This window comes from Plectropomus leopardus, chromosome 15 (assembly GCF_026936395.1).
Source record: "Plectropomus leopardus strain MGB_pleo_1.0 chromosome 15, ASM2693639v1, whole genome shotgun sequence".
NCBI lineage: Eukaryota > Metazoa > Chordata > Actinopteri > Perciformes > Serranidae > Plectropomus > Plectropomus leopardus.
This window is the reverse complement of record NC_142190.1, coordinates 1,122,501-1,150,199: the sequence shown is the minus strand read 5'-3', so window position 1 is coordinate 1,150,199 and position 27,699 is coordinate 1,122,501. Positions and strand designations below refer to the sequence as shown.

General features: G+C 35.9%; 3 protein-coding genes and 1 long non-coding RNA gene across 6 annotated transcripts in view; 2 read left to right on the top strand and 2 right to left on the bottom strand.

The window, feature by feature from the left end:
- Nucleotides 1-1,229: 1,229 nt before the first annotated feature.
- Nucleotides 1,230-7,344, bottom strand: timd4 (T cell immunoglobulin and mucin domain containing 4). The gene is made up of 8 exons (XM_042498763.2): nucleotides 7,204-7,344; nucleotides 6,193-6,371; nucleotides 5,956-6,118; nucleotides 4,875-4,952; nucleotides 4,095-4,174; nucleotides 3,163-3,274; nucleotides 2,138-2,171; nucleotides 1,230-1,401 (listed from the first exon to the last, which is right to left on the bottom strand). The coding sequence occupies exons 1-8, from the start codon at nucleotides 7,310-7,312 to the stop codon at nucleotides 1,317-1,319; spliced, it is 840 nt and encodes a 279-aa protein (XP_042354697.2). The 5' UTR covers nucleotides 7,313-7,344; the 3' UTR covers nucleotides 1,230-1,316.
- On the top strand, nucleotides 6,004-21,134 carry LOC121952225 (acyltransferase PGAP2-like). 3 transcript variants are annotated; one of them, XM_088088265.1, is made up of 7 exons: nucleotides 6,004-6,137; nucleotides 9,558-11,255; nucleotides 12,101-12,269; nucleotides 12,533-12,782; nucleotides 14,737-14,843; nucleotides 16,212-16,320; nucleotides 16,944-21,134. In XM_088088265.1, exons 3-7 carry the CDS (start codon nucleotides 12,102-12,104, stop codon nucleotides 17,072-17,074), a joined length of 765 nt encoding a protein of 254 aa, XP_087944391.1. In that variant the 5' UTR covers nucleotides 6,004-6,137; nucleotides 9,558-11,255; nucleotide 12,101; the 3' UTR covers nucleotides 17,075-21,134. The 3 variants fall into 3 exon arrangements, with proteins under 3 accessions (XP_087944391.1, XP_087944393.1, XP_087944392.1); XM_088088267.1 differs by lacking the exon at nucleotides 6,004-6,137 and adding an exon at nucleotides 6,246-6,384; XM_088088266.1 differs by lacking the exon at nucleotides 6,004-6,137 and adding an exon at nucleotides 6,258-6,399.
- Nucleotides 21,135-22,760: 1,626 nt separating this feature from the next.
- Nucleotides 22,761-27,699, bottom strand: part of rhogb (ras homolog family member Gb) — a 14,136-nt gene continuing 9,197 nt past the window's right edge. The window contains exons 4-5 of the mRNA XM_088088268.1: nucleotides 27,191-27,361; nucleotides 22,761-26,305 (exon numbers count right to left, since the gene is read on the bottom strand). Of these exons, the coding sequence (XP_087944394.1) occupies nucleotides 26,030-26,305; nucleotides 27,191-27,361 (447 nt within the window). The 3' untranslated portion in view covers nucleotides 22,761-26,029. The remainder of the gene's footprint in view (nucleotides 26,306-27,190; nucleotides 27,362-27,699) is intronic.
- LOC148187177 (uncharacterized) overlaps nucleotides 27,257-27,699 on the top strand; it is an 8,833-nt gene continuing 8,390 nt past the window's right edge. The window contains exon 1 of the long non-coding RNA XR_015778887.1: nucleotides 27,257-27,380. This is a non-coding gene — a long non-coding RNA (uncharacterized LOC148187177). The remainder of the gene's footprint in view (nucleotides 27,381-27,699) is intronic.

Genomic DNA, 27,699 nt, shown 5'->3' with positions numbered 1-27,699 from the left:
ACAAAACAAAGAGAAAACCAAAATCTTTTAAGGAAAACTTTTCTTCCAAACCCTAAGCATGTTTCCTTCAAAAATCAGCAAAAACTTTTAGGGAAAAAAAATCCAAAGCCAAAGTCTTTTCCCAACTTTTTTTTAATAACGTAATGCAGCCATCAAACTGCAAAGAATGAGTGAATAATTACAAAAAACAATAGTTTTGCAGTATGAATATTAAGTATCTTTTCTCTGCACTGTATCAGTTGAATTTTTGAATTCAGATTTGCAAATCGTCACAGTCTGCTTTTATTTCTGTTTCACGCAACATCCAAACTTCTTGGAGTCAGGGTCGTAGATTTCACCACCAGAGGAACGAAAACTACGAGCTGAAAACAAGATTCTGGATCGTTTTTCTGTCTCGAGTTCGATATGAGATAATATCTGATGTAACAATGTGTGTGTGTGTGTGTGTGTGTGTGTGTGTGTGTGTGTGAGAGTGTGAGTGTGAGTGTGTGTGAGTGTGTGTGTTGTAGCAGCGCCCTCCCCTGCAGCTTCTCTAAACACGGAGGTGAACACACACTTGAGGCTGTGATTGTCTTAAACCAATATGTGAGTAGCGTAGTGAGAGTGTGTTTGTGTTGCCCTGCAGACAGGTGTGCGTGTGTGTGTGTGTGTGTGTGTGTGTGTGTGTGTGTGTGTGTGTGTGTGTGTGTGTGTGTGTGTGGAGCTGAAGAAGAAGAAGATTGGTGTGATGAGCAGGTTCACAGAAGAGTAAATTTCACACAAGAGCACAACTCTAACCCTAAATATATGTTGAAAGTTTTGGAAAAGTCATCAAATTTCGGGTCCCAAACCTGTATAATAACTCATGATGTGTTCATGGACCGTCAGAATTTTTTTAAAATCCAACAACAATTTCTGTTTTTACAGTTTCTGGTTATGATAAATGGTGTTATTTTTGGTGATTTTTAAAGAAAGCAGGTCCACAGGTTTGGAAGGCATGGTTTTTGTTTTTTTTTTAAATCACCCAAAAATTTAAAAGAAAATAAGTATCACCAAATATTTTTTTTAAAAGTTCCAAAAATAAAAAGGGCTAATTGTATTAAAAAAGAAAATATATCCTCTAAATTTAAAAATTACCAAAATGTTTCTAAAGTAACATTTTTCTTTTAGAAATGCCAAACATATTAAACTTTGACCTCGATTGTTTGTGAATATTTCACACACTCAATGAAACAAACGACAAACGCATGTGAGACACGAGTGTGTTTGATTTATTTAATTTAAGTGAAATGTAATGGTTTCTGTGTTTCGTAGAGAGAAAGGTGAACGGAGGCGCTCTAGTCCAGGGTGTAGATGTTCTCCTGGACTGGTCTCCTCATCCGGATCTCGTAGATGATGTGAGGAGGTTCTTCAGAGGAGAAACTGCAGGAGAGCACGAAATGGTAAACAGCGGCTCTTATAGTCAGTTTAGCATTTCAGTAACTTTATCGAGCGCTGAGGTGAAACCAGAACTTCTGCTACAAAAGTGAGAATATCTCTGCAACCCTTTCAAACCTGGATCCCTTTTCCTGTGCTGCGTTTAGACGCCTTTCACAGGTTTTCAAACCTTTGAACACTAAACAATTTGGTTTAGTGAGGAACCTAGCATGAAGTTTCCCCCAAAATTACAAAAAAAAGTAGGTTTAGATAAGTATTATTATTATCATTTAAAGCTAGAAATAAAAAAAATCCAGCTCACTATATATATTCCTTTTTGAAACTGAACCATTATAATTTTTAAGCAGTTCTCCAGATCATTTCATTTATTTATTTATTTTACTTTCCCTTTTTTTTGTTTGTTGGGTTTTTTTTCCAGTAATTTTCTTGCTGATTTCTGTGTAATATCTAATCAAGTTGCTCATGGTCTTTCTCCCATGTATTTGAAAGAAATCAAGCAGGTATACCCAGGTATTGAAGGGTTAAAGATCCAATTGACAAAACTGATAATTATAAATCCAGATTTGTAACAGTGACAGTTTTTTTTTAATCTTCAGTAAATTAAACTTTAAACTGAGACTTTTTTTTAGTAAAAACTACAAAAAAAAAGAAACATATTTTTTGTTTGTTTCCTTTTATTAGTCGATGCGTCCTGAAACCTTCATCGCTGTGTTGAACTCACCAGCCGGTTTTTATGGCTCTTCTGTAAACTCCACCTGCAGGAGGAAGTGAGATTTGAATTACAAAATATGAAATCTCCGAATTCTGTGAAGCGTCATAGGGGACCTATGACGCTTTTTAATTTTTTTATTTTCTTTTTGTCGGGTATTCATATGAAATGTAGCCAAAGTCTCAAGTAAAAGTTTGTAAAAGGCTTCAGACCATTCTGAATACTCTTCATAGTCGTCTGCTCCAGGCACTGCAAGTGTTTACATGCTACATGTAGCTACATGTAGCATGTAGCTACATGCCAACATGTAGCTACGTGCTAACATCCAGGAAAAAATAATCTTGGTTGTTGATGTTGATTTTGGATCATAATTATGCTGGAACATGTCTGCTCATGTTCAGTAGCTTTTATTGTTGATTTCTCACTTAAGAAACTGCAGCTATACACTTGCTAACACACTCATGCTAACGTCACGGAAATATATAATCTCGGTTGCTGATGTTGTCAATTTCTACCAGACTTCTGAGCTTTTTCCTGCTGGAACATGTTTGCTTATGTTCAGAAGCTTTTATTGTGGTTTTTCACAGAAGAAAGTGTCACTATACACGTTTTAGTCATTCCTCAACCGCAAGTACACTGCTACATGTAGCTACATGCTAATGTCATGGAAACATTAGTTTTTAATGTTAATTTCTTACAGATTTAGGGTCATATTCCTGCTGGGACATGTCCGGTTGAGTTTAGAAGCTTTAGTGGTGTTTTTTCATGGTAAAAAGTGCTGCTTTTCGGTCTGTTATGTGATACTGACGACCCATAAACCAGCTTGGGCTTTATCAGAAGGGGGTCTTAAATAAACCATACATGTTTTTGAACATTCAATCATGCAAACACATTCAAGGAGAAACCTAAATCAAAAATGAGCGTAATGTGTCCTCTTTAAGTAATTTAATCATATTTACTTTGAAGCAAAGCACGATAGCAGCACATTCTGGGTGATATCATCTGAATATTATGGTAAAAAAAAAAGGAAAACATACGTTTGAAGGCCAGAAAGAGGAAAACTCCGGCTAAGATCAACAGCACAGTGAGGGAGAGCGAGAGGACGGGAACGTTGATCTGAAGAGAGACAGACGGCAGAGAGTCCTTTACCTGAAGACAGAGGGTGAGAAAGACAATAAAAATAATATATAAATATACACTTCAAAATAATTACAGTGTATCTGAATAAAAAGGACGCACAGGAATAAGGCACAATGTGAGCATTTAGTTAAGCCTTTGAAAACAAGTCTTTCGTTGCCTTTGCACGGAGTCGGATCAGCTGTTTATACTCATACAATCAGGCGACGGCAAACCGGACATTATTTCAGTGGACGATAAAAGCAGCCAGCAGAAAATACGGGACATGAAACAGCAAACACCACCGCTGTTAAAATATTAGGATAAAATATTTATTCTTTTTGACTTCCTTAGCAACAGAATTTACAGCTAACTGCTAATTTGTTTGTTAATTGTCAATTCTAGAAATGTCCTTAAGTCCTAATAACTTCCTAAAATTCGAGAAATGTACTTAAGTTCTAGAAATGTCCTAAAATTCTTGAAAGATCGTAGAAACATCGCAAAATCCTAGAAACGTCCTAAAATTCAAGAAACATTTTAAAATCCAAGTAATTTCCTAAAATCCTAAAAACAACCAAAAATCCCAGAAATTTCCAAAAATCCTTGAAATGTCGTAAAATCCAAGAAACATCCTAAAATCCTACAAATGTTTAATAATCTAAGAAATTTTCCCAAATCCAAAGAAAGTCCTTAAACCTGGGAAATGTCCCAAAATCCTAATTAGTCTTGAAATCGTAGAAACATCCTAAAATCTTGGAAAAGCCTGTAAAGAAGATATTGAGCTGGTGAACACAGGACTCTGGTGGTTTAGATTCAGCACCTGGAGTGTGTCAGGGAGGTTTTGGTTTCTCACCGTGACGGTTTCGGACCGCAGCAGCGTGGAGTTCCTCCTCAGAAGGTCCAGCTGAGACGACAGCAGAGATTTCCAGTTTACTGCACAGAAACAGAGACACACTTTTAAACGGGGACATCCAGCAGCTCATAAATCTGAACAATAATCCAAAAAATGCCAAATCTACTTAAATTTACTTTCCTAAACCAAACCGGTTTATGCTTACTTGCCTGTACTTGTATACTACATAGCTTAATTTTCCTAAATCAAAGCTACGTAACTTTCCTAAACATAACCTACGTAACTTTACTTTGAAACCAAACCTACGTAAAATTACTTGCCTAAACCATAGCCACAAAACTGTCTTTTCACAATTCTCACCTGTGTAGCTTTATTTTCCTAAACTTAAACTTAACTTAACTTTTCTTAACATAATCTACGTTACTTAACTTGCCTAAACCAAAGATACGTAACTTAATTTTCCTAAACCGAATTTATGTAGATTTCCTCAGCCGATCCTGAACTATGTAATTTTACTTTTGCCTAAACTGAACCTATGAAACTTTATTTGAAATGTTTTCTCGTAACGTTCGCTTGTTCCGGTCTGTTTTGTGTTCAAGTCTGGCAAAAGGTTAAATCTTATTCTGAAATCTTTTTTTGAAAAACAGCTAAATATTCAGCCGTTCAAATGTTTCAGATGAGAGTTAGATACACTTTCTGTTCTCCGACACAACAAACTGTTCCCAGAGCCAGGCTTTGATGTTCAGGTATCTGGGCGCAGCAGGTCGATCTGTGGCTCACCTGTGGAGGCCGACGGCTCCGTCACCTGATTGGTTGTTGTTGATGTGGTTGTGGTTGGAGGTGAACTGGTGACCGGAGCTGAGACAGAAAAAAACCCATTAAACCACACATCTGCTTCAGTACGATCTACAGAGCTGAGATTCGGGTCTTGTCTTCATGTTAATGGACATTTTTGAATACTGATGTTTGATATAAAACTGATATGTTAACACAGTTATAGGTTTCTTATTTTCGGGGTTCCAACAGTCATGATAAATCGGAAAAGTCATGGAATTTGCAAATACCAATTTCCAGGCCATGGTCAGTCATTGAATTTAGTTTTACAGACCTGTATAGTAACACATGATGTGTTAAAAGCCTTCAAAAATTTGAACATCCATCCATAATTTTGTTTTGTAATAAATGGTGTCATTTTTGGGGATTTTTTTTATATCACAGAAAAGAAAAAAATAAATAAAGAGCAATTCCAAAAAATTGAAAAAAATAAATAAATAAACTGCCAAATGTTTTCTTTAAAATCGCCAATATTTGTTTTAAAAAACTACCAAAATATTTTATTGAAAATTTGCCAACATATTTTTAAGACATATCACCAAAAATGTTTGAAATGCCAAGAATATTAATATTTTCTTTAAAAAATAATGTCCAAAATGTTTTTCTAAAGAAATCCCCCCCAATTTTTTTTTTTTCCTTTAAAAGTCTCCAAAAAATGTAACTTTCTTGTGATATCTCACCAACACGTTGAGGGAATCTCTTCAAATTTGGCACAAACGTCCACTTGGACTGAAGAATGAACTGATTACAATTTTGTGATTGGAGGTCAAAGGTCAAAGTCAACATGTTTTTGATGCCATGATTCAAGAATTCAAACAAACAGTAGCTATTATGACAGAATATCACAAATTATCTAATAAGATAAAATGATAAACAGATCATTTTTTAACTGGGACTCCTTCTTTAAGGACATTTCTTTGAGTCTTGAAACAGTCGGCGTGCGCTCATAAATATTAAAAAATACTGTTAGTGATGAATCATGAATTCACGAATTTGTTCTTTAATGTCAGCACGTGTTCGGACTCACCTTTGACCACTCTCAGGTTCATGATCACCTTCTTGTCGTTGAAGATCCCGTCGATGTCCACCCTGCAGCAGTACGGCCCGCTGTCCGTCCGCCTCACGTTCAGGATGTCCAGGTCCATCTGTCCATCCAGCACGTCCCCCGTCAGCCGGTATCGGTCCGTCACCTGCAGCGCCAGGTTTCAGGTCAGTATTATTAGAGCCTGTCTCCGCTCTTGTTAGCGTGAGCGTGAACTCTGACCTTAGTGATGACGCCGTGCTCGTCCGTCTGCACCAGGATGTTGTTGCACCAGAAGGTCCCGCAGCCGCGACCCCAGCAGACCCGACTCAGCCCGAACCGCTTCACCGAGTACTGACACGTCAGAGAGGCCACGCCCCCCTCCGCCACTTTAAAACAGGAAACAGACAAAAACGGTCCTCCTGCAGCACAGAGGTTAAAAAAAAATGGGTAAAAAATAAATTCACTTAATGTTAACCCTTTGAAACCCAGAGAGACATCGCTTTCCTTGCGTTGCTTTCACAATTTCTTTCTAAACTCTGGGGAAAAAGGCAAAGAGCAGCTCGGTAAGAAATTTTCCACCAAAAATGTCAAGGGACAAAAGAAAAAACTACATTTTTAATGATCATAATTACACATTTAAACTGATGTTACAGAATTATAATTTCTTAAGCACTTTTCCAAGTCTTGCTGGCCTTTTTTAACTCAAGTCAATCAAAATCTAAAAGTAAATACAACAAAATAAAATGATTTTAAAAAATAAAAAATAAAAACAATTAAATTTTGCAAGACTAAAAATTGTAACAGTAAAATATTTATTAAAAAAACTCATTATGTAAAAGTAAATACAACAAAATAAATAAAGTACCGTCAAGTAAAAAGGATATGGTGATAAGTCAAAGGTCAAGGTCACTGTGACCTTACAGCCATGTGGTGATATTTCTAGTTTAGTTCTAAATCGACACAGTAGAATTAAAAGTTATGTAAAAGTATAAAATATTAACATCAAACTTAGTAAATATTTGTATTTGTATTTGTAACTACATACAGAAGTAAAAGTACTGATGGAGAATATTATGTATGATATTACTGTATTATAGTTATTTATGTATTGAAGTTGATTAGTTTAATGTTGCAGCTGTGAAGGTGGAGCTCGTTTTAACGACTTCTGCTGCCGGGAAACTTAATCTATGAGATCACATTTATTATTGATTATATTTTATTAATTGGTGATGTCAGCAGGTTGCGTCTCACCTGACAGGACGAAGAGGAAGATGATGAAGGTCTGAGGCGTTCGACAGCGGCAAGGCGAGGCGGCAGCCATCCTGTGAGTGTGTGTGTGTGTGTGTGTGTGTGTGTCCATTGTCCAGTGAGACGAAACAGTGTGTCTCTGTGACGGAGCGGAGGGAGGGGTCAGAGACACACTGTGTGTGTGTGTGTGTGTGTGTGTGTGTGTGTGTGTGAGACGTCTCCATGATCAAGTCTTCATTGATTCTTTCATGTCCCAAAAAACTGAAATGGTTGTTGAATTTTACATGTTAACATTTACTGAAAACTTAGTATTTTAACTCACATATACACTATACAGTCATTTTTTTGTGTTTTACAAAGTTTTTAAGTAATCAACTCAACTTTATTTTTTTTTAAGCACCTTTAACATGCAGCCAAAAAAATGATGCAACAACAAACACAAAACAAGTAACAATAAATAAAACTTTGCAAAAGATTACAAAAATGAAAAGGAACAAAAAAAGTCACACAAGGCACAATAATATTAGACGAAAAATAAAAACAACAAAAAAAAGATAAAGACGAAAGATGGCAGTAAAATGTTTACAGATGTCATTAATAGAAGTCAACAGAACAAAATCAAATTAGATAAACGTCAATACAACAAAATATACACAGATATATTTTTGCAAGACTAAAGATCACAAAAATAGAATGTTAACATCATTAAACAGAAGTCAACACAAGAATTTTAAATAATATAGTATAATAAAAAAATAAAATAAAATTTTGGAAGTGCAAAAAAAAACAACAATTAAATAATAAAATTTTAAAATTGAAAAGTTAATAAACCTAAATAGTTAATATAAAATTAAAATACTAAATAATAACAGATTTTTTCACAACTAAAAAATACAAGTATAAAATAAAAAATCATTATATAAAAGTAAATACAACAAAATAAAATAATATAAAATAAATCAAAAACAACTAATACAATTTTTCAGAATAGAAGAATAAACTTTAAAATTATATTTAAAAAAATACATAACATTTCTTTCATGACTAAAAATGATATCACAATAAAATGTAATAAATAAATTAAACAAATAAAAGTCAATAGAACTGATGATGATAAATGTAAAGACAAACAGAAATTAAACCATTTTAAGAGAGTGTGAAAAAACGATCAGTTTCCACTGATGGAGGAAAACACTGGAACACAAAAGGACTCTGTCTCTGCAACACACACACACACACACACACACACACACACACACTGTCGTTGGCTGTGTGGAGACGTCGCTGAAACACAGAGGACTCATTATTCACATCAAATATTTCTGTTTTCACCCCCTCGGCTCAGTTTCTCCCAAAACTGACAGAGTCAGCGACGAATGTAAAAACTCATTTAATCAAAACATGTTTTCAAAATAAAACTTTAAATACGATCCCACATCAGAGCCACATGGCTTCCTGCTGATCAGGAGGAACATTTTAGAAATTCAGTGAAATTAATTGTTAGATTTTTTTTTTTTGAAAATTGGCTTTATTTCTTTCAAAAACATGGGAAGAAACAGTGAGCACAAAAAGAAGAAACAACCCAAAAATTAGCAAGAAATCAGTAAAAATACAACAAAATTACCTTAAAAAATGTTTTTTTTAAGGAAAATTAAACAAACAAAAAAGAACTGAAGAAATTTACCTGAAAATTATTTTGTTTTTGTTTTTTAAGTTTTTTTAAAGTAAAAAAAAACAAAAAAACAAAACAACAACAACACAAGGAAATTACCTGAAAATTAGTTTTTAGAAAAAGGTTTTAAAGAAGTTAAAAAAAAAAAAAAAACACACACAAGCTTTGGAAAACCAAAGGAAATGACCTGAAGAAAAGTGCTTAAAATTATTTTTTAAATTCTGTAAAAACATTTAAATATGTAATTATGATTATTATCTATGAAGTGTTTCCTCGGCTTTTTTCTTTTTTCCGTAGATATTTTTCACTAACTTTTACAAATACATTTCTAAATGTAATCTTTTTTTTTTAGTTTGTATAACGTTTGTTACCCAGTTGCTCGTTGCCTTTTTTTCAAATGTTTTTGAGAGAAATTGCACCGAGATGCTCAGAGTTCAAAGGGTTAAATTCTTGTGAGAGGCGTCTGAAATAAGAAAATGAATAAGAAAAGAGATGTTGCTCCAGGATTTAAACAGTTAATGAGCATGAATCATGTTTTCTGTTTGAAGATGAAAAGAAAAGGCTTCACACCTGGAGACAATTATACAAAGAAAAGCGTGAAAACATTGTTGAATTTGTGATAAAGTCATTGAAAAGTTGAATGAGTAATAATGAAAATTAACTTGTCGTCTTTTCTCTCGCACAGTTTTCTCCGCATTCAGATCGAAAGACAATATTGATCCAGAGGACAAATATTAGAGATCAAACAGTTTGTGAGCCCGAAGGGAGCGAAGCTGCAGGATCATATCGATGAGGACGAGATGAGTCACACCGCAGAGACTCGCTGATGTTTAACGAGTGAACGTTAATGAACTCTCCGTCAGGGAGGAAAGCTTTTTCTGGTTTTTTAGCCGCGCTGAGTGACTCTGGAAAAAAAATATCAGGTGTTGATCCCACTTGAGGTCCGTTTTAGGACCATCTGAAACTTGAGAGTCCAACAATAATTTTCATACGTTAAGTTTTCACAGTTTCTGGCTGTGATAAATGCTGTAATTTGGTGATTTGTATTTTGGCGGGCACGTGGGTTTGGAAGACATGTTTTATTTAAAATAACCCAAAATTTTAAAAGAAAAAAAAAATAGCAAAAAAGGTTTAAAGAAAAAAAAAAATCACCTAATGAACAACAAATTCCCAAACACATTTTTAAATAGTGGCCAAAGGTTTTGAAAATGGCCAAAAAATGTTTTTTTTTTAAATAAATTAATACAAAATAAATCCAGTTAAAGTTGTATGCCCCTCCCTTGAGCAAAAGGGAGGGGGATTAAAAACAAACTGATGAAGTTTTCAGGACAAACGAGCGTTAATAAAAATCTGGAGTCTTTTTTTGTTGTGAACTTGTTGATTTTCTGCAGAAATCAGTCAGAAAGAGTCGCGCTGCCTCCTGCTGAGACTCTCTGAGAACTACATCAGTCTGCATCCCACAAATAAAACCACAGAGCGCATCGCAGGGTATGATCACATCAGATTATTATTTGACAGATTATATACAGTCTGTGATAAAAACTCAGAGGCAGAGAGGGAGAAAATATTCTGATCAGTACAAGTACTAACAGTTAACATCCTAACGCAATAATAATTATTATTAGACTTTTTATAAAACATTGAGTTATTTTAGTTAGTTTTTTGTTCATATATGTATGTATTTGTTTGTTTATTTAGTTTTTAAATGAGTTCATGTATATTTTTATGACATTTCTTCTGTCACTGGGTTTGAAAATGTTTTTATTTTCAATTTTTATTATTTTTATTATTTTATTTTTTCATTTTTTTGAATCATTTTTATGCTGTATTCTGATTACTTTGTTAAATGGGTCGTTTTTTATGATATGATGATTTTTTTTAGGGATTCATTTATGTACTTGTTTATTTATTGTTTATGGTTATTGTAGCGTTGTTGTTGTTTATTTATTTTTTCTTTTCGGGCGGGGTCTTTTGTTATTTATGACCGGAAATGCTTCTGTTTTTTTTCACAAAATAATTTGTCAAGATGCGGAAGTGAGACTCTTATTTTGAAGGTCGCCGCGGGCGGAAGTGGTAGCTGGCCGGACGCCGGTGTTTTTGGATCAAAGTCCGTCAGAAAACCGTCAAACTGACAGAAAATAACGGAAAATAAAGTCTGTGCGCGACGTTTAACGGGCCGCGGTAGCCGTGAGGGGCTCGCGCGCCACTCTGAGACGCTGTTTGTACGGATTTAAACCCGGAAATTAACGTCAAAGTGGACCGAAGTTTCCGGCTAACGTTAGCTCACCGGGAGGCTAACACCGAGCTAACAGCTAACAGCATCGCAAAGTAAAGGTGTCCACAGGTGAGCAGATGGTCGCGAGGGCCCGGACAGCCGTGAAAGGTGAGTGATTCACGGTTACACCGGAACAAAAACATGCTAACCGTTAAAGCTAACGGGAAGATGAAGTAACGTTTCCAGACTGCTTCACCTGTCCAGGTAAACAGTCACGCGGGACTCTTCTGCTAAACAAGCTGTTTTTATGTTTTTAAATGCACTTTGGCGCCTTTTTCACCCGAAAACTCTTTAATTTCACTTTAATTCTGAATTATGATGTTAAAAATGTTAGTAGTTACTGTATCTTGTGTTTATTTTACTGCTTTAGTTAGTTTATTTTTTCAGTAAAATGTTGGGGATTGTTATTTTTCCCATTATTTTTTTCATTTTATATATATATATATTAATTTAGTGATTTTTCTCTTTTAATAAATTGCGATTTATTTATTAATTTAGTGATTTTTTTTTTTTTTTTAAAGTGTAATTCTGGGGACTGTTTGTTGTCTATAAGAGTGAATATTTCAGTGTTTAAACTCAGTCACAGCAAAAACTTTAATCTTGACTTCTTTTGCTGCATTTATGGTTTTATTTTTTCCTTTATTGTTATTAAAAAGTTGTTATATTTGTAAAAGTTGTTGTCATTAGTAGTTAATCAGCTCGTTATTTCCTTCATAAAGAAATGTTCAGTTTAACAAACAGGAAACTGAATCTTTTCTGATTCACTGAATTGATTGATCGGAAAAGTCTGATGATCATTAATTATTAGCTTTAATCGTCCCGACGCTGAAGTCCTGATGAGGTTTTGGACTCCAGGTGACTCTCAGACGCCGTCAGGTGTGTTTGAAGTTATTGGACATGTGATGATGTCTCTCACTTTTAATGTCTCATCCGTCTCCGTCTCACGTGTCCAGGATGCTCCAGGGGCCGTACGCCAGCCTGGAGCGGGACCGTCCGCTCATCCGGCTCCCTTTCACCAGCTTCGCTGTGGTGACGGTGCTGCTGCCTCTGACCGGCCTCATCGCCTGCCTCTTCATCGCGCTCGTGTACCACTTTGAAGAGGCCACGTCCACGCACTGTCATGTGAGCACTTCAGAAAGTCGCGGAGAGACGGACAAACGTCTCACCTGTTGTCTCCTGTTTAATTTGTAGAATTTTAGGACATTTTTTTTAGTTTTAGGACATTTCTAGGACATGAGGACATTTTTAGGATTTTAGGACAGTGCTAGGATTTCATGACGTTTTTTGGATTGTAGGACATTTCTGAAGTTTTAGGATGTTTCTATGATTTTAGGATGTTTGTAGGATTTAAAATACATTGTTTTCTGTGCGTCCTCGTCCACCAGGTGTCAAACTACCTCCCGTCCATCAGTGCCGCCATCAGCCGCGTGCCGGAGCGCTACATCTGGCGTTGCTGCATCGGGCTGCACTCGGCGCCGCGCTACCTGGTGTCTGCCAGCTACTTCAGCTTCTACCGCGGCCGCTTCGCCAAGAGGCTCCCGGAGCTGCTGCTGAGCGGGCTGGCGCTCCTCAGCAGCCTCGCCGAGAACACGGGCCTGCTGCTGCTCACGTACGTGGCGTCCACCGAAACCTACAGTGAGTACAGCCGCTCGCCGCCGAATTCAACCCGGGCGGCTTCTCTGAGCTCGTCCAACAATTTAACCTGAGCGGGTTCATACAGTCATGAAAAACCTGGAAAAGTCATGGAATTTGAAAATGGCAAGTTCCAGGCCATTAAACATTTTGGAAAACTTAATATTCCCCGAAAGTTTTGGAAAAGTGCTGGTATTTTGTTTCACAAACCTGTATAATATCACATCGTGTGTTCAAGGACTGTTTGTAGTTTCTGGCAGATAAATGTGTAATTTTTGACTTTTAAGGAAAACATGCCTTTGAGGTTTCGTTATTAGTCACCAAAACAGTTTTAAAGAAAAAAATGCAGTTTTTATTCTTTAGAAATCACCAAAAATTTAAAAATGATTCTAAAAAAGGCACTTTTTCCCCTACAAATCTCAAGAAAAAATGCCCCAAACCCCCATTTTTGTCTCTCCATGCTGTTTGTAAGGCTGTTTGCAGTAAAGTTGTGACCGACGTTTACTCATTTTACTGTTAAATCAGCGTCAGACAGCCGCTGCTGACCTGCACTTTATACTAACTGAATAATTCACCGTCCAGCATCATCAGGTCCAACACAAACGGTGTGTGAATGTGACCGAGGTAAACAGAGAAAGTCTGAGCAGTAAAAACGTCCCTGCGCGCCGGTTCAGAAGGAACGTTTCTTCAAAAGTCATCCAAATTATTTAAAGAAAAAACATCTGCAGTTTATTTTCTTTAAAAAATTAATTATTTTCTTTAAAATTCACCAGTAATTTTTGAAGGAAAAAAAAGTCAATTCTTTTTCTTAAAAAAAAGGCATGTTTTTACAGTGGAGATACTCTGAGCAGTAAAACTCGTGTCCCTGCTCGTGGGTTCAGAAGGCACGTTTTCTTAAAAAGTCATCAAAAAAAAAAGAAATTAAAATTTAAAAATAACCATATTTTTGTAAAGATAAAAAAAATCTTTGAAAAATAATCAACATTTTTCAAAGAAAAAAAAGCCAACATTCTTCTTTAAAAAATCACATAAACTTAAAAAAAAGCCAAAAACTAAAATTAAGAATTATTTCAGAAGAAAAAAAATAATTAATAATTTTTTTTGTCTCTCCATGCTGTTTGTAAGGCTGTTTGCAGTAAAGTTGTGTCCTCGCTCTCAGAGCTGCAGGATCTCAGTGTGACGACGAGAATGAAATCAGCCTCAGCCGTGTTTATGATTTGATTATTTGGTTATCTGACGCCACAAAAGTCCTTTCATGGTTTGGGGAAGTCGTTTGTCTGCAGGTCATTCATTAAACTCACTTCCCCAAACTTCATTTTCCTGAACAACAACAGCAGCTTCACAGAGAGACACTCACAGGCTTCAAACGCATGAAAAACCTGGAGAAGTCATGGAATTTGCAAATAGCATTTCCAGGCCTGGAAAGGTTTCAGTAAATCAAACACACCCTGAAAGTTTTGGAAAAGTCATCGAAAAATCACCCAGTTTGTTTCTTTAACATGAAGGTTGGTTAAAAATCACCCAAAATGTTTACAGAATTTTTTTTAATTAAAAGATCAGAAAAAATTGCCAACATTATTATAGAAAAAATATGTTCAAAATCTAAGAAAAAATAATCAACAAGAATAAAGTTTACATTTTTTTTCTTTAAAAATAACCGAAAAAAATTTAAAGGAAAAAAAGGCCAAAATATGTTATTAATGATCACCAAAAAAAAGCTTTTTTTTCCTTTTTAAAGTTACATAAAAATGAACGAAAAAAATTGTATTTTTCTTGTCTTTAAAAACTGCCAAAAATCTGAAGAGACAAAACAAAATTTCCATTTTTTGTCTCTAAAGACCTGCAGTAAAAAAATGTTTGGTATTGAAATTTTGTCGTGGAGAAATCATAGAAAAGTCATGTTGGAAATTATGATGAACCTTATCTGAAAGTGCTGGTGACGTGTTTGTTTCTGCAGATGTTCATAAAAACGGTTTCATCGTGTTCATCGCGAGCTCGCTGCTGCACATGCTCATTACATGCAGACTGTGGCACGTGATCAGGAGACACTATGTCAACCCAGAGGTAAACAGTCTTATTCTGTCTCTGTCTGTCCGTCCCTCTGTGTCTCTCTGTGTCCATCTGTCTCCCTCTGTGTCCCTCTGTGGTAGAAGCTGCTGTTTTAACTAACCAACTAATTAATTTTTTTTTCAAATTTAATTATTTAATTTAATTAGTAATTATTTTATTTTTTAAAAAGTAGATTATTTAATTTTTTCAAATTTAATTATTAAAAATAAATAAATTAAGTTATTTAGCTTTTAAAAAATTAAGTTATGTAATTAAAAAAATTATTTAAATTTGAAAAGTTAGATTATTAATTTTTTTCAAATTTAATTATTAAAAATAAATGAAGTTAATTAGCTTTTAAAAAAATGAGTTATTTAATTTTCCTAAATTAAATTATTAAGAAATAATAAATTAAGTTATTTAATTAAAAAAAAAAATTATTTAATTTTTTAAAATTAGATTATTAAATTTTGCTCATTAGATTCGAGTCATTATGCAGTGAACCATCAGAGGTCTGAGAAATGTTGAGTCTCTCTGCGGCCGCAGTGTGATGTTTTCTGACGCGTTGTGCTGTGAAATAAAAAAGGGGACGTGCAGATGATGTTTTTCAGAGCGACAGCACGATGTCGCCCTCCGCCGGGTGTTTTCGGGGTCACGTGTCGAGCTGCAGTCGGGGCGCTCGTGGCTCGGCAGGAAACAGACGAACTGGTTCCTCGTTTTTGGCGTCTGAACTTTATTTCGGAGCTTCCCTGTTTGGTGACTCACTCGCTGATTGCAGCTCGCGTCATGTGACCGCTGAGCTCCCAGGAAACCTTCAGCAGCTGATCCAGAGGAGCCGCCTCTAATTTTAATATTTGGTGTTGTCGGGGATCCCCGAGACCTTTAACCCTTTGAGCTCTCCTTCAGTCTGCTGCAGCGGCGTCATGAAGCCTCGACATCTGACGACGTAACCTTCATCTGTAACTCCAGATCTAAAGACGGGCATCCACGTGTTTTTATATATCTGCATCTAGTCTGTGAGGTCAGAGCAGGTCTGAGGGACGGTCCTGATCCGACTCACGACGTGTTAAAGGATCGTCGGAAAGATGAAAATCCAGTGAAATATTTAATTTTCCCATCTCTGGCTCTTATAAATGATGTAATTTAGGCAGATTTTTTTTTTTTTTTTTTGACGGGTCTGGAGGTTTTGAAAGTGTTTTCTTTACAAATAACAAATAAATAAACGGGAAAAAAGTGAAAATTATTAAAGAAAAAAAATCAACCAATTTTTTAAAAATCTTAAAATTTGAACAGAAAGTAATGACATCACTTGGCGTCTCTACTTGTCTTCTTCTGTGGTGTTTATGTGTAAATAAAATCTACTGTCTCTCTGTGTCTTCTCAGGAAATGACGTCTTATCGCTGGAAGGTGCGTCTCTTCCTGTTTAACGTCAGCTGCTGTCTGGCCGCCGCATACTTCTTCAGACGCCACAACAAGTACTGTGAGACGGGAGGTGAGCCCTCTGTCCTCTCTGTCCTCTCTGTCCTCTCTGTCCTCACAGTCTACAGCAGGGACACTCAGCTGGCTTTATCTGAGGGACGCTTTTGCAAAAAAACAGGAGGCCGGGGGACAGTCAGAGCAGCCTCAGACGTGTTCCTAGGATTTTAGGATGTTTCATGTATTTTAGGACTTTTTTAAGATTTTAGGACATTTCTAGGATTTTAGGACAATTCTCATGTTTTTGGACATTTCTTGTATTGTAGGACATTTTTAGGATTTCAGGATGTTTCTAGAATTTTAGGACGTGTCCTTGATTTTAGGACATTTCTAGGATTTTAGGATGTTTCTGGGACATAAGGACATTTTTAGAATTTTTGGACATTTCTAGGATTTTTGGATATTTCTTTGATTTTAGTACATTTCTTGTATTATAGGACAATTTTAGGATTTTGGACAATTTTAGGATTGTAGGACATTTCTAGGATTTTTGGAAATTCCTATGACGTAAGGACGTTTTCCGGATTTTAGGACATTTCTTAGATTTTGGGACATTTCCTGTAAGTTGAGTTTGATAGCTCCACACCCTGATCACTCCCTGTCCTGTCTTTGTCCTCACTGTCCTCACTGTCCTCTCAGTCTACACGCTGTTCGCCTTCTTCGAGTACCTGGTGGTCTTCTCCAACATGGCGTTCCACATGACGGCGTTCTGGGACTTCGGGAGCAAAGAGGTGATCGTGGCCACGCCCCCTGAGGACAAGCGGTACTGAGCGTCACCTGAGGACTGTTTTTAAAGATCAGGTGACGAGAAACTGACCGCCGAGACACCAGGTCTGAACTTTACGTGAACACGTGAGCGTTACGAGAGAACGGATTAAACTCGTCATCATTCCAGCAAACAGCTGAGTCAGCACGTCAGCGATGACTCAGCAGCACATTTACTGAGCTCTGTGGAGGACGAAGAATGACTTCAGCACCAATAAATACCGAAATAAATACGGGAACGAATAAACAGATGACTCATTAAATAAAAAAGTATAACAGACTGAATAAATAAATGTGGTTCTAAATAAATTTTAAAAATATAAACCTACATAAATAAGTGTAAAATCTTTTTTCTAAAAAAACTTAAATAAATAAATAAGGAAATAAATACACAGATGTACAAATAAATTATGAATATGTACAGACTGAAAAAATGGATAAATACATACAAATAATAAATAAATGCAGGAATGAATAATAAGTTAATGAAATAAGAAACGTGCAATGATGGCAATAAATAACCAGAGGTTTCAGTAATTCCAGGAATAAATAAATATATTAATATGTAAATGTTTAGAAAAGAAAAAAATAATTTTATAAATAAAAACAGTAAATAAAATAGAAACATGTATTTGAAACAATCACATTCATAAATAAAGAAAAGTTAATAGTTAAACATGAAATTGAAAAATAAATATTTTTATATTTATATTTTATGTGTCTGCATTTTTGTACAACTACTTTTAGGTATTTCTGTGCATTTATTTCCTCATTTATTTATTTATTTATTCCCATATTTATGTCAGCATTTATTCATTCTATAATTTATTTATTTTCAAATATATTTGTTCAGTTGTTCCTGTTTAAACATTTATTTATTTATTCATTCAGTGATGTTATGTCATTTTACTTCCTCCATAGAGTTTTAGTTGACAACATTTTTTTAAATTATTAATGATCTCTGAAGGCGTCACTGTTTAATGTTATTGTCACTCAACAGCTGCATTTAAAGTCATAAAATTGTGAATTATGGGTGAAAGAAGATATCAGGCTCTATTTCAGGATCAACGCTATGATTAGTTTATTTGATTTATTGTTTATTTTTAGCGCATTTAGACGGTTAGAGCCGGAGATCGTTCGTGTTTTTAAAAATGACACGAAGTGACAGAAAATGCTGCGTGGTTCAGTTCACAGGTAACAGCGTCCTCCTGCCGCTGACTGACATTAAATGTTGTTCGTTTAAACATTTAAGACTGAAAAATGTTGACATTTCAGATTATATTCAAGTTTGAAGTTAAAAAATAACTATAAACAGAAACGATGAATGGGGAGAGAAACCCGCGCTGTGACGGCGGCTCAAAGGATGCAGCGGCTGTTCATCCTTCACTGATCATAATTATAATAATAATAACTTTATTTGTATCACGATTATCTAAACAAAGTCGTATGTAAGAGTAAAACAAAGACATGAACAGTTACGATAAATAAAAAACGTTAAGAGCCGAGATAATAAATAATAATGTGCGCTGAGACAAAACAGAAAAAAAGGAAAAAAAACAACTACATTTCCATAAATGTACAAATGTGTCATTTCGGCGACACACTGCGGTTCGGTCCGCTGGTCGTGGCTCAGATCTGCCGCAGTTAACCCTTTAACAGACGCACTAAGAAACGCCTTTGCAAAAAATGAAACAGCATTATAAACCAAAGAATATGAAAACAAAATGCATCAATTTATTAAGAAAAAAAACATTTCCCCAAATAATGTTATAAAAACTGTACAAAAGTCAATGAGGTGTCATAGAAATCTGAAAATCAAAGTAACTAGATAGATAGATAAATAGATAAACAAAAATAAATAGATACAAATAAAAATGAATCTAGGAAAAAACATATATAAACATACGATATAAAAACAAATGTATCATAAAAATTTGAAAATAAAAGTAAATTCATGAAACAAACGAAAATAGATATGAATAAAAACGAATCTAGTTACAAAATCTGTTTGAAATGTTTGGTAGAAAAAAATAGTTTAATAAAATAAAATAGAACAATACTTCAGTGTATGAAAACATCTGTATGAAATAAAATTAAAGCAGTTTGACTGTAAAGATTGTCGACCGTTACATCGGCTGTTAAAGGGTTAAAGTGACAGCTGTGTGTTGAAGTGTGTGTGTGAGAAACTCGTGTACGGTCAGTGTGTTACACGCAGCGGCGGCGGCGTCCTCCCGGTTCACAGAAACAGACGGGTTAATATCAAAATGTATTTTAGCATCTTTTAACCCTTTAAACCCACATCGGTCTCCACAAGTGATTCCACCTTTGAAACATGAGCGAATTAGTTTGGTTTCTTTCAAAAACATTAAGAAACATGCGTCTGTAACTCTACACCCTACACTTTTTTTTAAGGAAAAATGTCCAGAAGATTTATGTCACAGAAAATATTTGTATGATTCTGTTTCATTTATTTATTTTTTTCTGGGTCATTTAATATTTTATTTAAAACATTTTTTTTACATTTCTTTTCTTGCTACTTTTCCCCTTTTTTGGTTCTTTGGTTCTTTTTTTGTTGCAATTTTTTAGGTGATTTCTTATTAAGCTTCTCGTTGCGGCTGAGTTCAAACTTTCATGATGGACTCTGAAAGGAGCGTCAGTGAAGGACGGACACTTTGAGACGAACCGCGAGGACAAACTGTCCAACAGTTTAACTACAATGTCTCTCAACACACAATTACACAACGAGGACATGAGTCCACGGGCTCAGGGACACTCTGGAAAACCATCGTCGGTACAAACACTTCCTCAGATTCAGAAAAGCCAGATATCAGCGACATCCAGAAACACGCCGACTTCTCTGAGACGGACTGATGCAAAGTGGTCTGACCAGTCCACATTTCATGGGGGACGTCCTGTCCCCCCGGGCTACACAGGAACGGACCGTACAGACTGTCACCAGCTCAGATTTATGGTTGTTTTTCAAGGGGACAAAAAATACAAATTTTCTGCTGTAAAACATTTTTGAGGTTTCTTTTTCTTAAAAAGTCTTCTGATTTTTAAGGAAAACATTTTGGTGTCTTTTTTCATTTAACATTTTTTTTCCCCCCAAACTTTTTTTTTTTAATAAAAAAATTTTTTTTAAGGAAAATATTTGGCTTTTTTTTCCCACTTTTTTTCCACTGTTTGGCGATTTATTTGAAGAATGTATTTTTGGGGATTTTTTTTTCCTTGAAAATTCTTGGCGATATTTTAAGAAAACATTTTGGCAAATTTTCTCTCCTTAGACATTTTTGGCGTTTATTAAATTTTATTTTTGTCTTAGAAAAACAGTTGAGCAATCTTTTGCTTACACCTGTGATTTTTTTTTTTAATGAAGTATTTTGGTGATTTTTTTTTAACAAAGACTTGTCAATTTTTCAAGAAAATGTTTTCACAGTTTTTTTGTCTTTGTCTCCTGCTGGTTTGAAAAGCATGTTTTCTTTCAAGATCAGCAAAATAAAAGCGTTTATGCCAGAAACCGTAAAACCAGAACTCCTCTGGACCCGAAGCTCATCTGAGACGACCGACACGAAGTAGAAAAGTGTGCCGCGGTCTGACGAGTCCACCGTTCAAATCTGTTTTTGGAAATCATGGACTTCGTACGACGACAGAGAGCCGGAAGTGTTGACACACTGAAGTTGGACATCAAGCAAAAATGGACTTCAGCAGTTTGTGTCGCCCAAAGACTGACCGAGCGCACGTGCTGCGGTCAAGTCAAGTCAGTTTTATTTATAGAGCCCATTATCACAAAACATGGTTTGCCTCAGAGGGCTTTACAGTGTACGACATCCCTCTGCCCTTAGACCCTCACATCACCCGAGGAAAAACTCCCCAAAAAGAACCCCTGTAACGGGGAAAAAAAGAGGAAGAAACCTCAGGAAGAGCGGTAGAGGATAGTGAGGGATCCCTCTTCCAGGACGGACAGACGAGCAATAGATGTCGTAAATAGCAAATGAAATACAATCAGCACATTCACGCAGAAACGATCAGGTTTCTCAGTTTGAACATTAAATATGTGGTTCTGCAGATCATTGCTCCTTTTTTTAATTTTACACAGCGTGCAGACTTTCTGAATTGTACGTGAGTGTTTATTTATTCTGATATTAATTTTATTTTTCTCTGCTGACCGACATTTACTCATTTTACTGTTAAATCAGTGTCAGACAGCCGCTGCTGACCTGCACTTTATACTAACTGAATAATTCACCGTCCAGCATCATCAGGTCCAACACAAACGGTGTGTGAATGTGACCGAGGTAAACAGAGAAAGTCTGAGCAGTAAAAACGTCCCTGCGCGCCGGTTCAGAAGGAACGTTTCTTCAAAAGTCATCAAAATTATTTAAAGAAAAAACATCTGCAGTTTCTTTTCTTTAAAAAATTGATTATTTTCTTTAAAATTCACCAGTAATTTTCTTAAAAAAAGGCATGTTTTTACAGTGGAGATACTCTGAGCAGTAAAACTCGTGTCCCTGCTCGTGGGTTCAGAAGGCACGTTTTCTTAAAAAGTCATCAAAAAAAAAAGAAATTAAAATTTAAAAATAACCATATTTTTGTAAAGATAAAAAAAATCTTTGAAAAATAATCAACATTTTTCAAAGAAAAAAAAGCCAACATTCTTCTTTAAAAAATCACATAAACTTAAAAAAAAGCCAAAAACTAAAATTAAGAATTATTTCAGAAGAAAAAAAATAATTAATAATTTTTTTTGTCTCTCCATGCTGTTTGTAAGGCTGTTTGCAGTAAAGTTGTGTCCTCGCTCTCAGAGCTGCAGGATCTCAGTGTGACGACGAGAATGAAATCAGCCTCAGCCGTGTTTATGATTTGATTATTTGGTTATCTGACGCCACAAAAGTCCTTTCATGGTTTGGGGAAGTCGTTTGTCTGCAGGTCATTCATTAAACTCACTTCCCCAAACTTCATTTTCCTGAACAACAACAGCAGCTTCACAGAGAGACACTCACAGGCTTCAAACGCATGAAAAACCTGGAGAAGTCATGGAATTTGCAAATAGCATTTCCAGGCCTGGAAAGGTTTCAGTAAATCAAACACACCCTGAAAGTTTTGGAAAAGTCACTGAATTCAGTTTCACAAACCCGTATAATGGCACATGATGTGATCAAGGACAAATGGAAATTTGACCACTTAAAGATTATGTCTGTTTTAACAATTTCTGGGTGTGATGAATTTTCATTTTTGGCGATTTTTAAAATTTATTAAAAAATCACAAAAAATTGAAAAACAAATAAAATGATTGATTCCAAAAAAAAAAAAAAATGAGAATTTCCTTTTTTTTGTCCCCTTTAAAAATCACCAAAAGTTTTTTTTTTAATCAGCACTTAAAAAATTGCCTCCTTTTTTATTTAAAAATGGATAAAAAAAAATCCCAAAACATTTTAAAGAAAGAAAAAAAATCACCCAGAAATTTAAAAGAGAAAAAATTAAAAGCCAAAATTGTTGCTTTTAAAATCTGCAATGACAAAGAGCCAGTAAGGAGTTCAAAGGTTGTTTCAGACAATGTGTGGTCTGGAAAATTTGCCTCAAAGTCATGAAAATGCATTTTAAATAAATATCAACGTGCGGCATTGTGAGCATGTTAGCATTTAGCTCAGAGCCCTGCTGCTCATCAAGAGAAACAAAAACACAGCAGACGGATTAAACATATTTAAATGTATTGTCACATTTAAATAAAGATACAGTAAATTATTTAAAACAATCATCAATAAAAATGATCACGTTCTTGTAACTTGACAAGTAAGTTTAGTTTAATTGTGACAAACTGGACATTTTAGTCGAACAGCTCGGCTGACAGACTGTTCTGCGCCACGACGGCAACGCGGCTAAAACAAAATGTGATGCCTTTTGTTAAAGGGACAGTTTGGGTCATTTGAAGTGAGGATATACGAGGCTCTTATCCTCAGACGGTTCACTACCTACAGTAGATAACAACCGGCTCAAAGTTTGGAGAAGCAGACAGATAAACGAGCACCAGAGTCCACTGACAAAAACGGTGATTTAATTCACAAGACACAGAGCTGCTAGTCTACAGCTGCTTCAAGCTGGAAGTTTGTTTGTGTTATTGGTAAAAAAAAAAATGGCGTAAAGATGTCCTAAAAAAAAAAAAAAAAAAAAAGAAAAAGAAAAATCCTGAAATGTTCTAAAATCCTGGTAATGTCCTAAAATTCTTAATGGGTCCTAAAATCCTAGAAATGTCCTAAAACTCTAGAATAATCTTAAAATTCTCGAAATGTTCTAAAATTCTCGAAATGTCGTAAAATTCTAGAAACTTCTTCAAATCCTACAAGTTTCCTAAAATTCTTAAAAGGTCCTAAAATTCTAAAAATGTCCTAAATATCAAGAAATATTCTACAATCTTAAATGTCCTAAAATCTTAGAAAATATCCTAAAATCTAACGTCCAAAAATCTTAGGAACATCCTAAAATTCTGGCAACGTCCTTAAATCCTAGAAACGTCCTAAAAGTTTGAGAAATCCTACAAACGTCCTAGAATCCTAGAAATGCCCTAAAATTCTTGACACAACCGAAAATCTTAAGTGTCTTAAAACTTTTGTGTAAAGTGCTCTAAAATCCTAGAAACGTCCTCAAATCCTAGAAATTTCTTAAAATTCTTAAAAGGTCCTAAAATCCTAAAACGTTCTAAAATTTGAGGAACGTCCTTAAATCCTGAATGTCCTAAAATTGTAGAAACATCCTAAAATCCTGGAAATGCCCAACCATCTTGAACCGTCCTAAAATCTGTGACTGGCCTCCTGTCATTTTGTACGTAGCTAACACACTGACTGAGGATAAAAACTTCAAAAACCCCAATTTAAAAAAAAAAACTCGCCATCCTTTTAAAGAGTTAACTCTCGGAGTCTTTCAGCTGAACTCATCATGTCTCCAACAAACGTTTCTTTCCCCAGAAAACTTTTGCAAAGCAGATTTTTGACCTGAATCGTCCACAAACCTCAGAAACTGAAGATGACTTTCAGTCGTGGACCGTGTTTCTCTTTTTCTGTCTGCAGTTACAGTAAATTCTCAGTGTCAATTTCTTCAACTTCCTCATTTCTATTTCCATCACTTCACGACTGAGCTGCTTCCTGTCCGACACGCCCAGCTTCTTCTTTGATGGTTCTGCTGTCATTGAACACAGGACAGTATTTAATCCCCGTACACCCAAAAATATTCCTTTACAAAATATTCACATTTTGTCACACTGACTATTATTTGTGACCTTAACCTTTCCCCTTTAACCACACAATTCTAATCAGCTCATCTTTAGGTTCAAGTGGAGGTTTGTACCAAATTTATATAAATTTGCTCAAGGATTTCTAACATTACCATGATCAAGAGAACGCTACAGACAAGGTCACAGTGACTTTTGAACAATACATTCAGTTCACTCTTGAGTCCAAGTGGATGTTTGTGTCAAATTTGGAAAAAAAATCCCTCAAGGTGTTCTTGCGATACTGTGTTCACAATAATGCAACAAATGAGGTCAGAGTAACCTTGACCTTTGACTTTTGACCATCTACAATCTTTATCCGTTCATCATTAAGTCTTCGTGAACGTTTGTGCCAAATCAATAAAAACATAGGTTTTCCTTTAGGTTTTCTAAAGTTACCAAGTTGCTCAAGAGAATGCAACGGACACGGTCACAGTGACTTTTTACTGTTAAATTCCAATCCAAGTAGACGTTTGTGCCAAATTTACAAAAAATTCCCTCAAGATGTCCTTGAGATACCATGTTCACGGTAGTGCAACAGACGAGGTCATAGTGACCTTGCACTTTTATCAGGTGATCAGTTCATTCTTGAGTCCAAGTGGTCATTTGTGCCAAATTTGAAACAAAATTTCCCTTAAGCTTTTCTTAAGTTATCGCGATCAAGAGAATGCAACAGAAGAGGCCATAGTGACCTTGACCATTGACTTTTGACCATGTATAATCTTAATAGGTTCATTATTGAGTCCACGTGAACGTCGGTGCCAAAAAGAAAAAAATGAAATTGGTTTTCCATAAGGTTTTCTTAAGTTACCATCATCAAAAGAATCCAACTGACGAAGTCACAGTGACTTATGACTCTTGAGTCATCGTGAACGTTTGTGCCAAATCTTTAAACAATTCCGTTAAAGTTTTGTTGCAATACTGTGTTCACAATAATGCAATAGACAAGGTCACAGTGATCTTGACCTTTGACTTTTGACCTGCTATAATCTTTATCAGTTAATTCTTGAGTCCAAGTAGATGTTTGTGCTAAATCTGAAAAGAATCCCTCAAGGTGTTGAGACATCACGGTTGCAAGAGTGAGACGGACCATCAACCCAAAAATTTCATGCCTCTGGCCACGGCTGTCTCGGGTGCAGAGGCATAAAAATTTTTTAAAATTAAAGGAAGTCACTCAGTCTCCTCTGATAAATAATGAACAGTCCCTTAATTTTCCCAAAACATGAAAGCAGCCCAGAGTCATGATACATGAAAACATCCTGCACATGCTCAGACTGAGGCCGCTGTGAAGTCATCAGTATTTAACCCTTTATAAACTGCAGCAACAGTTTTTTTCTTCCTTTTTTTCTTTTCTTGTTTTTGTAAATAATTTCAGGTAATTTTGTTGCACGTTGCATTAATATCTTTCTACTTTTGGGTTACTTTTTTCTGTTGCTTATTGCTTTCTTGCCATGTTTAGAAGTTGCTCAGGTTTCAAAGGGTTAAAAGGACGGATGACGGGACTTCAGTTTCATGTAAATTAAATTTTTTCTCAGTTTAGATTTAAAAATGCTTCAAATTAGTGGATACTCTGAGCCCAGAGCGACTTTTCTAATTCTTAAAGATAAAATACTAACCAAACATAAAAAACAGATTTTCCAGACAGTCTCTTGGCAGTGACACCACAGAGTCCCGGCGGCGCGGCGTTCGACGGTTGCTCCTACAGCAGGACGCACGGCTTCTTGGTGACGGTGGGCTGCGGGTTGAGGAAGGCCCGCACGGCCTCGGAGAACACGTCCTTGATGCCGTCCTGGTTGAGGGCCGAGCACTCCAGGTAGCGCACGGCGTGGATCTGACGGGCGAGGGCGGCGCCCTGCTGGTGGCTGACGGGCGCCTGGTTCGTCTCCTTCAGCTTCCTCTGAGTCTCACCGTCGTTCCGGAGGTCGCTCTTTGTGCCGACCAGGAGGATGGGAACGCCGGGACAGTGGTGAGACACCTGGTGGCAGTAACGACGAAGTTCAGTTAATGTGACATTAACAAACACGTTACTTTGAATTCATGAAATATTGAAATATTTCTGACAAATTAAAAATGACTTTTTATTTTGTCACGACTAAACAGAAACTAGAATTAGCATAGAATTCTTGAGTAACGGCCAAAAACATGTTTTTTAAGGTCACAGTGACCTTGACCTTTGGTGTTTGACCACCAGATTTTCCCTCAAGGTCACCTACAGAAATCAAGTTTCACGACACTGAAACTGTCCTCGAACCATCCTAATAGCCTAAAAATGTCCCCAAATTCAAGAATCGTTTTAAAAATTCCAAAAATCCTATTTATGTCCTATAATTGAAGAATAGGCCTAAAATCCAAGAACTGTGCTAAAATCCTAGAAACATCCTAAAACCCTAGAAATGTCCTTAAGTACTAGAAAAGTCCTAAAATGCTATAATTGTCCTTATATACTAGAAAAGTCCTAAAATCCTAGAAACATCCTAAAATGTTATAAATGTCCTTAGATACTAGAAATGCCCTAAAATCCTATAATTGTCCTTAAACACTAAAAATTCCCTAAAATTCTTCGAAACATCCTAAAATCCTAAAAATGTCCTAAATACTATAAATACCCTGGAATCTTTGAAATTTCCTAAAATCCTATAAATGTCCAGAAAACCTATGATTTTGCTAAAATCCTAGAAACTTTAAAATTCTGGAAATGAAAATACAGCAGATGTCCTAAAATCCTAAAATCCTGAAACGTGTTTGGGGCCGCTGTGACCGGCATACGGAGTGACTCTGTGATTAAAAAAACGTTTTAAACGTGGTTTAAAATAATTGCTGCTTCTTCAGTGTGTGTTGCCGGGCAGATTCGACCTCTGACCTCTGGATGCCACTTGTGTTTGACATTCTCGTAGGAGGCGGGGCTTGAGATGGAGAAGCAGATGATGAAGACGTTGGTCTGCGGGTAGGACAGCGTCCTCAGCCGGTCGTACTCCTCCTGACCCGCCGTGTCCCACAGGTTCAGACTAATGGTCCTGCCGTCCACCGTCACCTGAACGCACCACACACAGGTACACACACACACACACACACACACACACACACACACACACCTGGTCAGGAGTGTGTGTCTGACAGTGATGTCATTCGTCCTGGGCGTCTGAGGCTTCAGCCCTGAATGTTTTTCCTCCCAAAACAAACATTTTCCTTGAGCCTCTGAGAGGGGAAATGCATTTCTGGATGAAATAATGGTGTAATGGTTTTGGTGATTTTTTTGTTGGTTTTTTTGGGTGGGCATTGTTGGTGACTAAAAAATCACCAACAATTTTAAAAGACGAAAAAAGAAAAAAAAAATTGTTTTTTTTAAAAATCTCCAAAAATTTAAGAGAA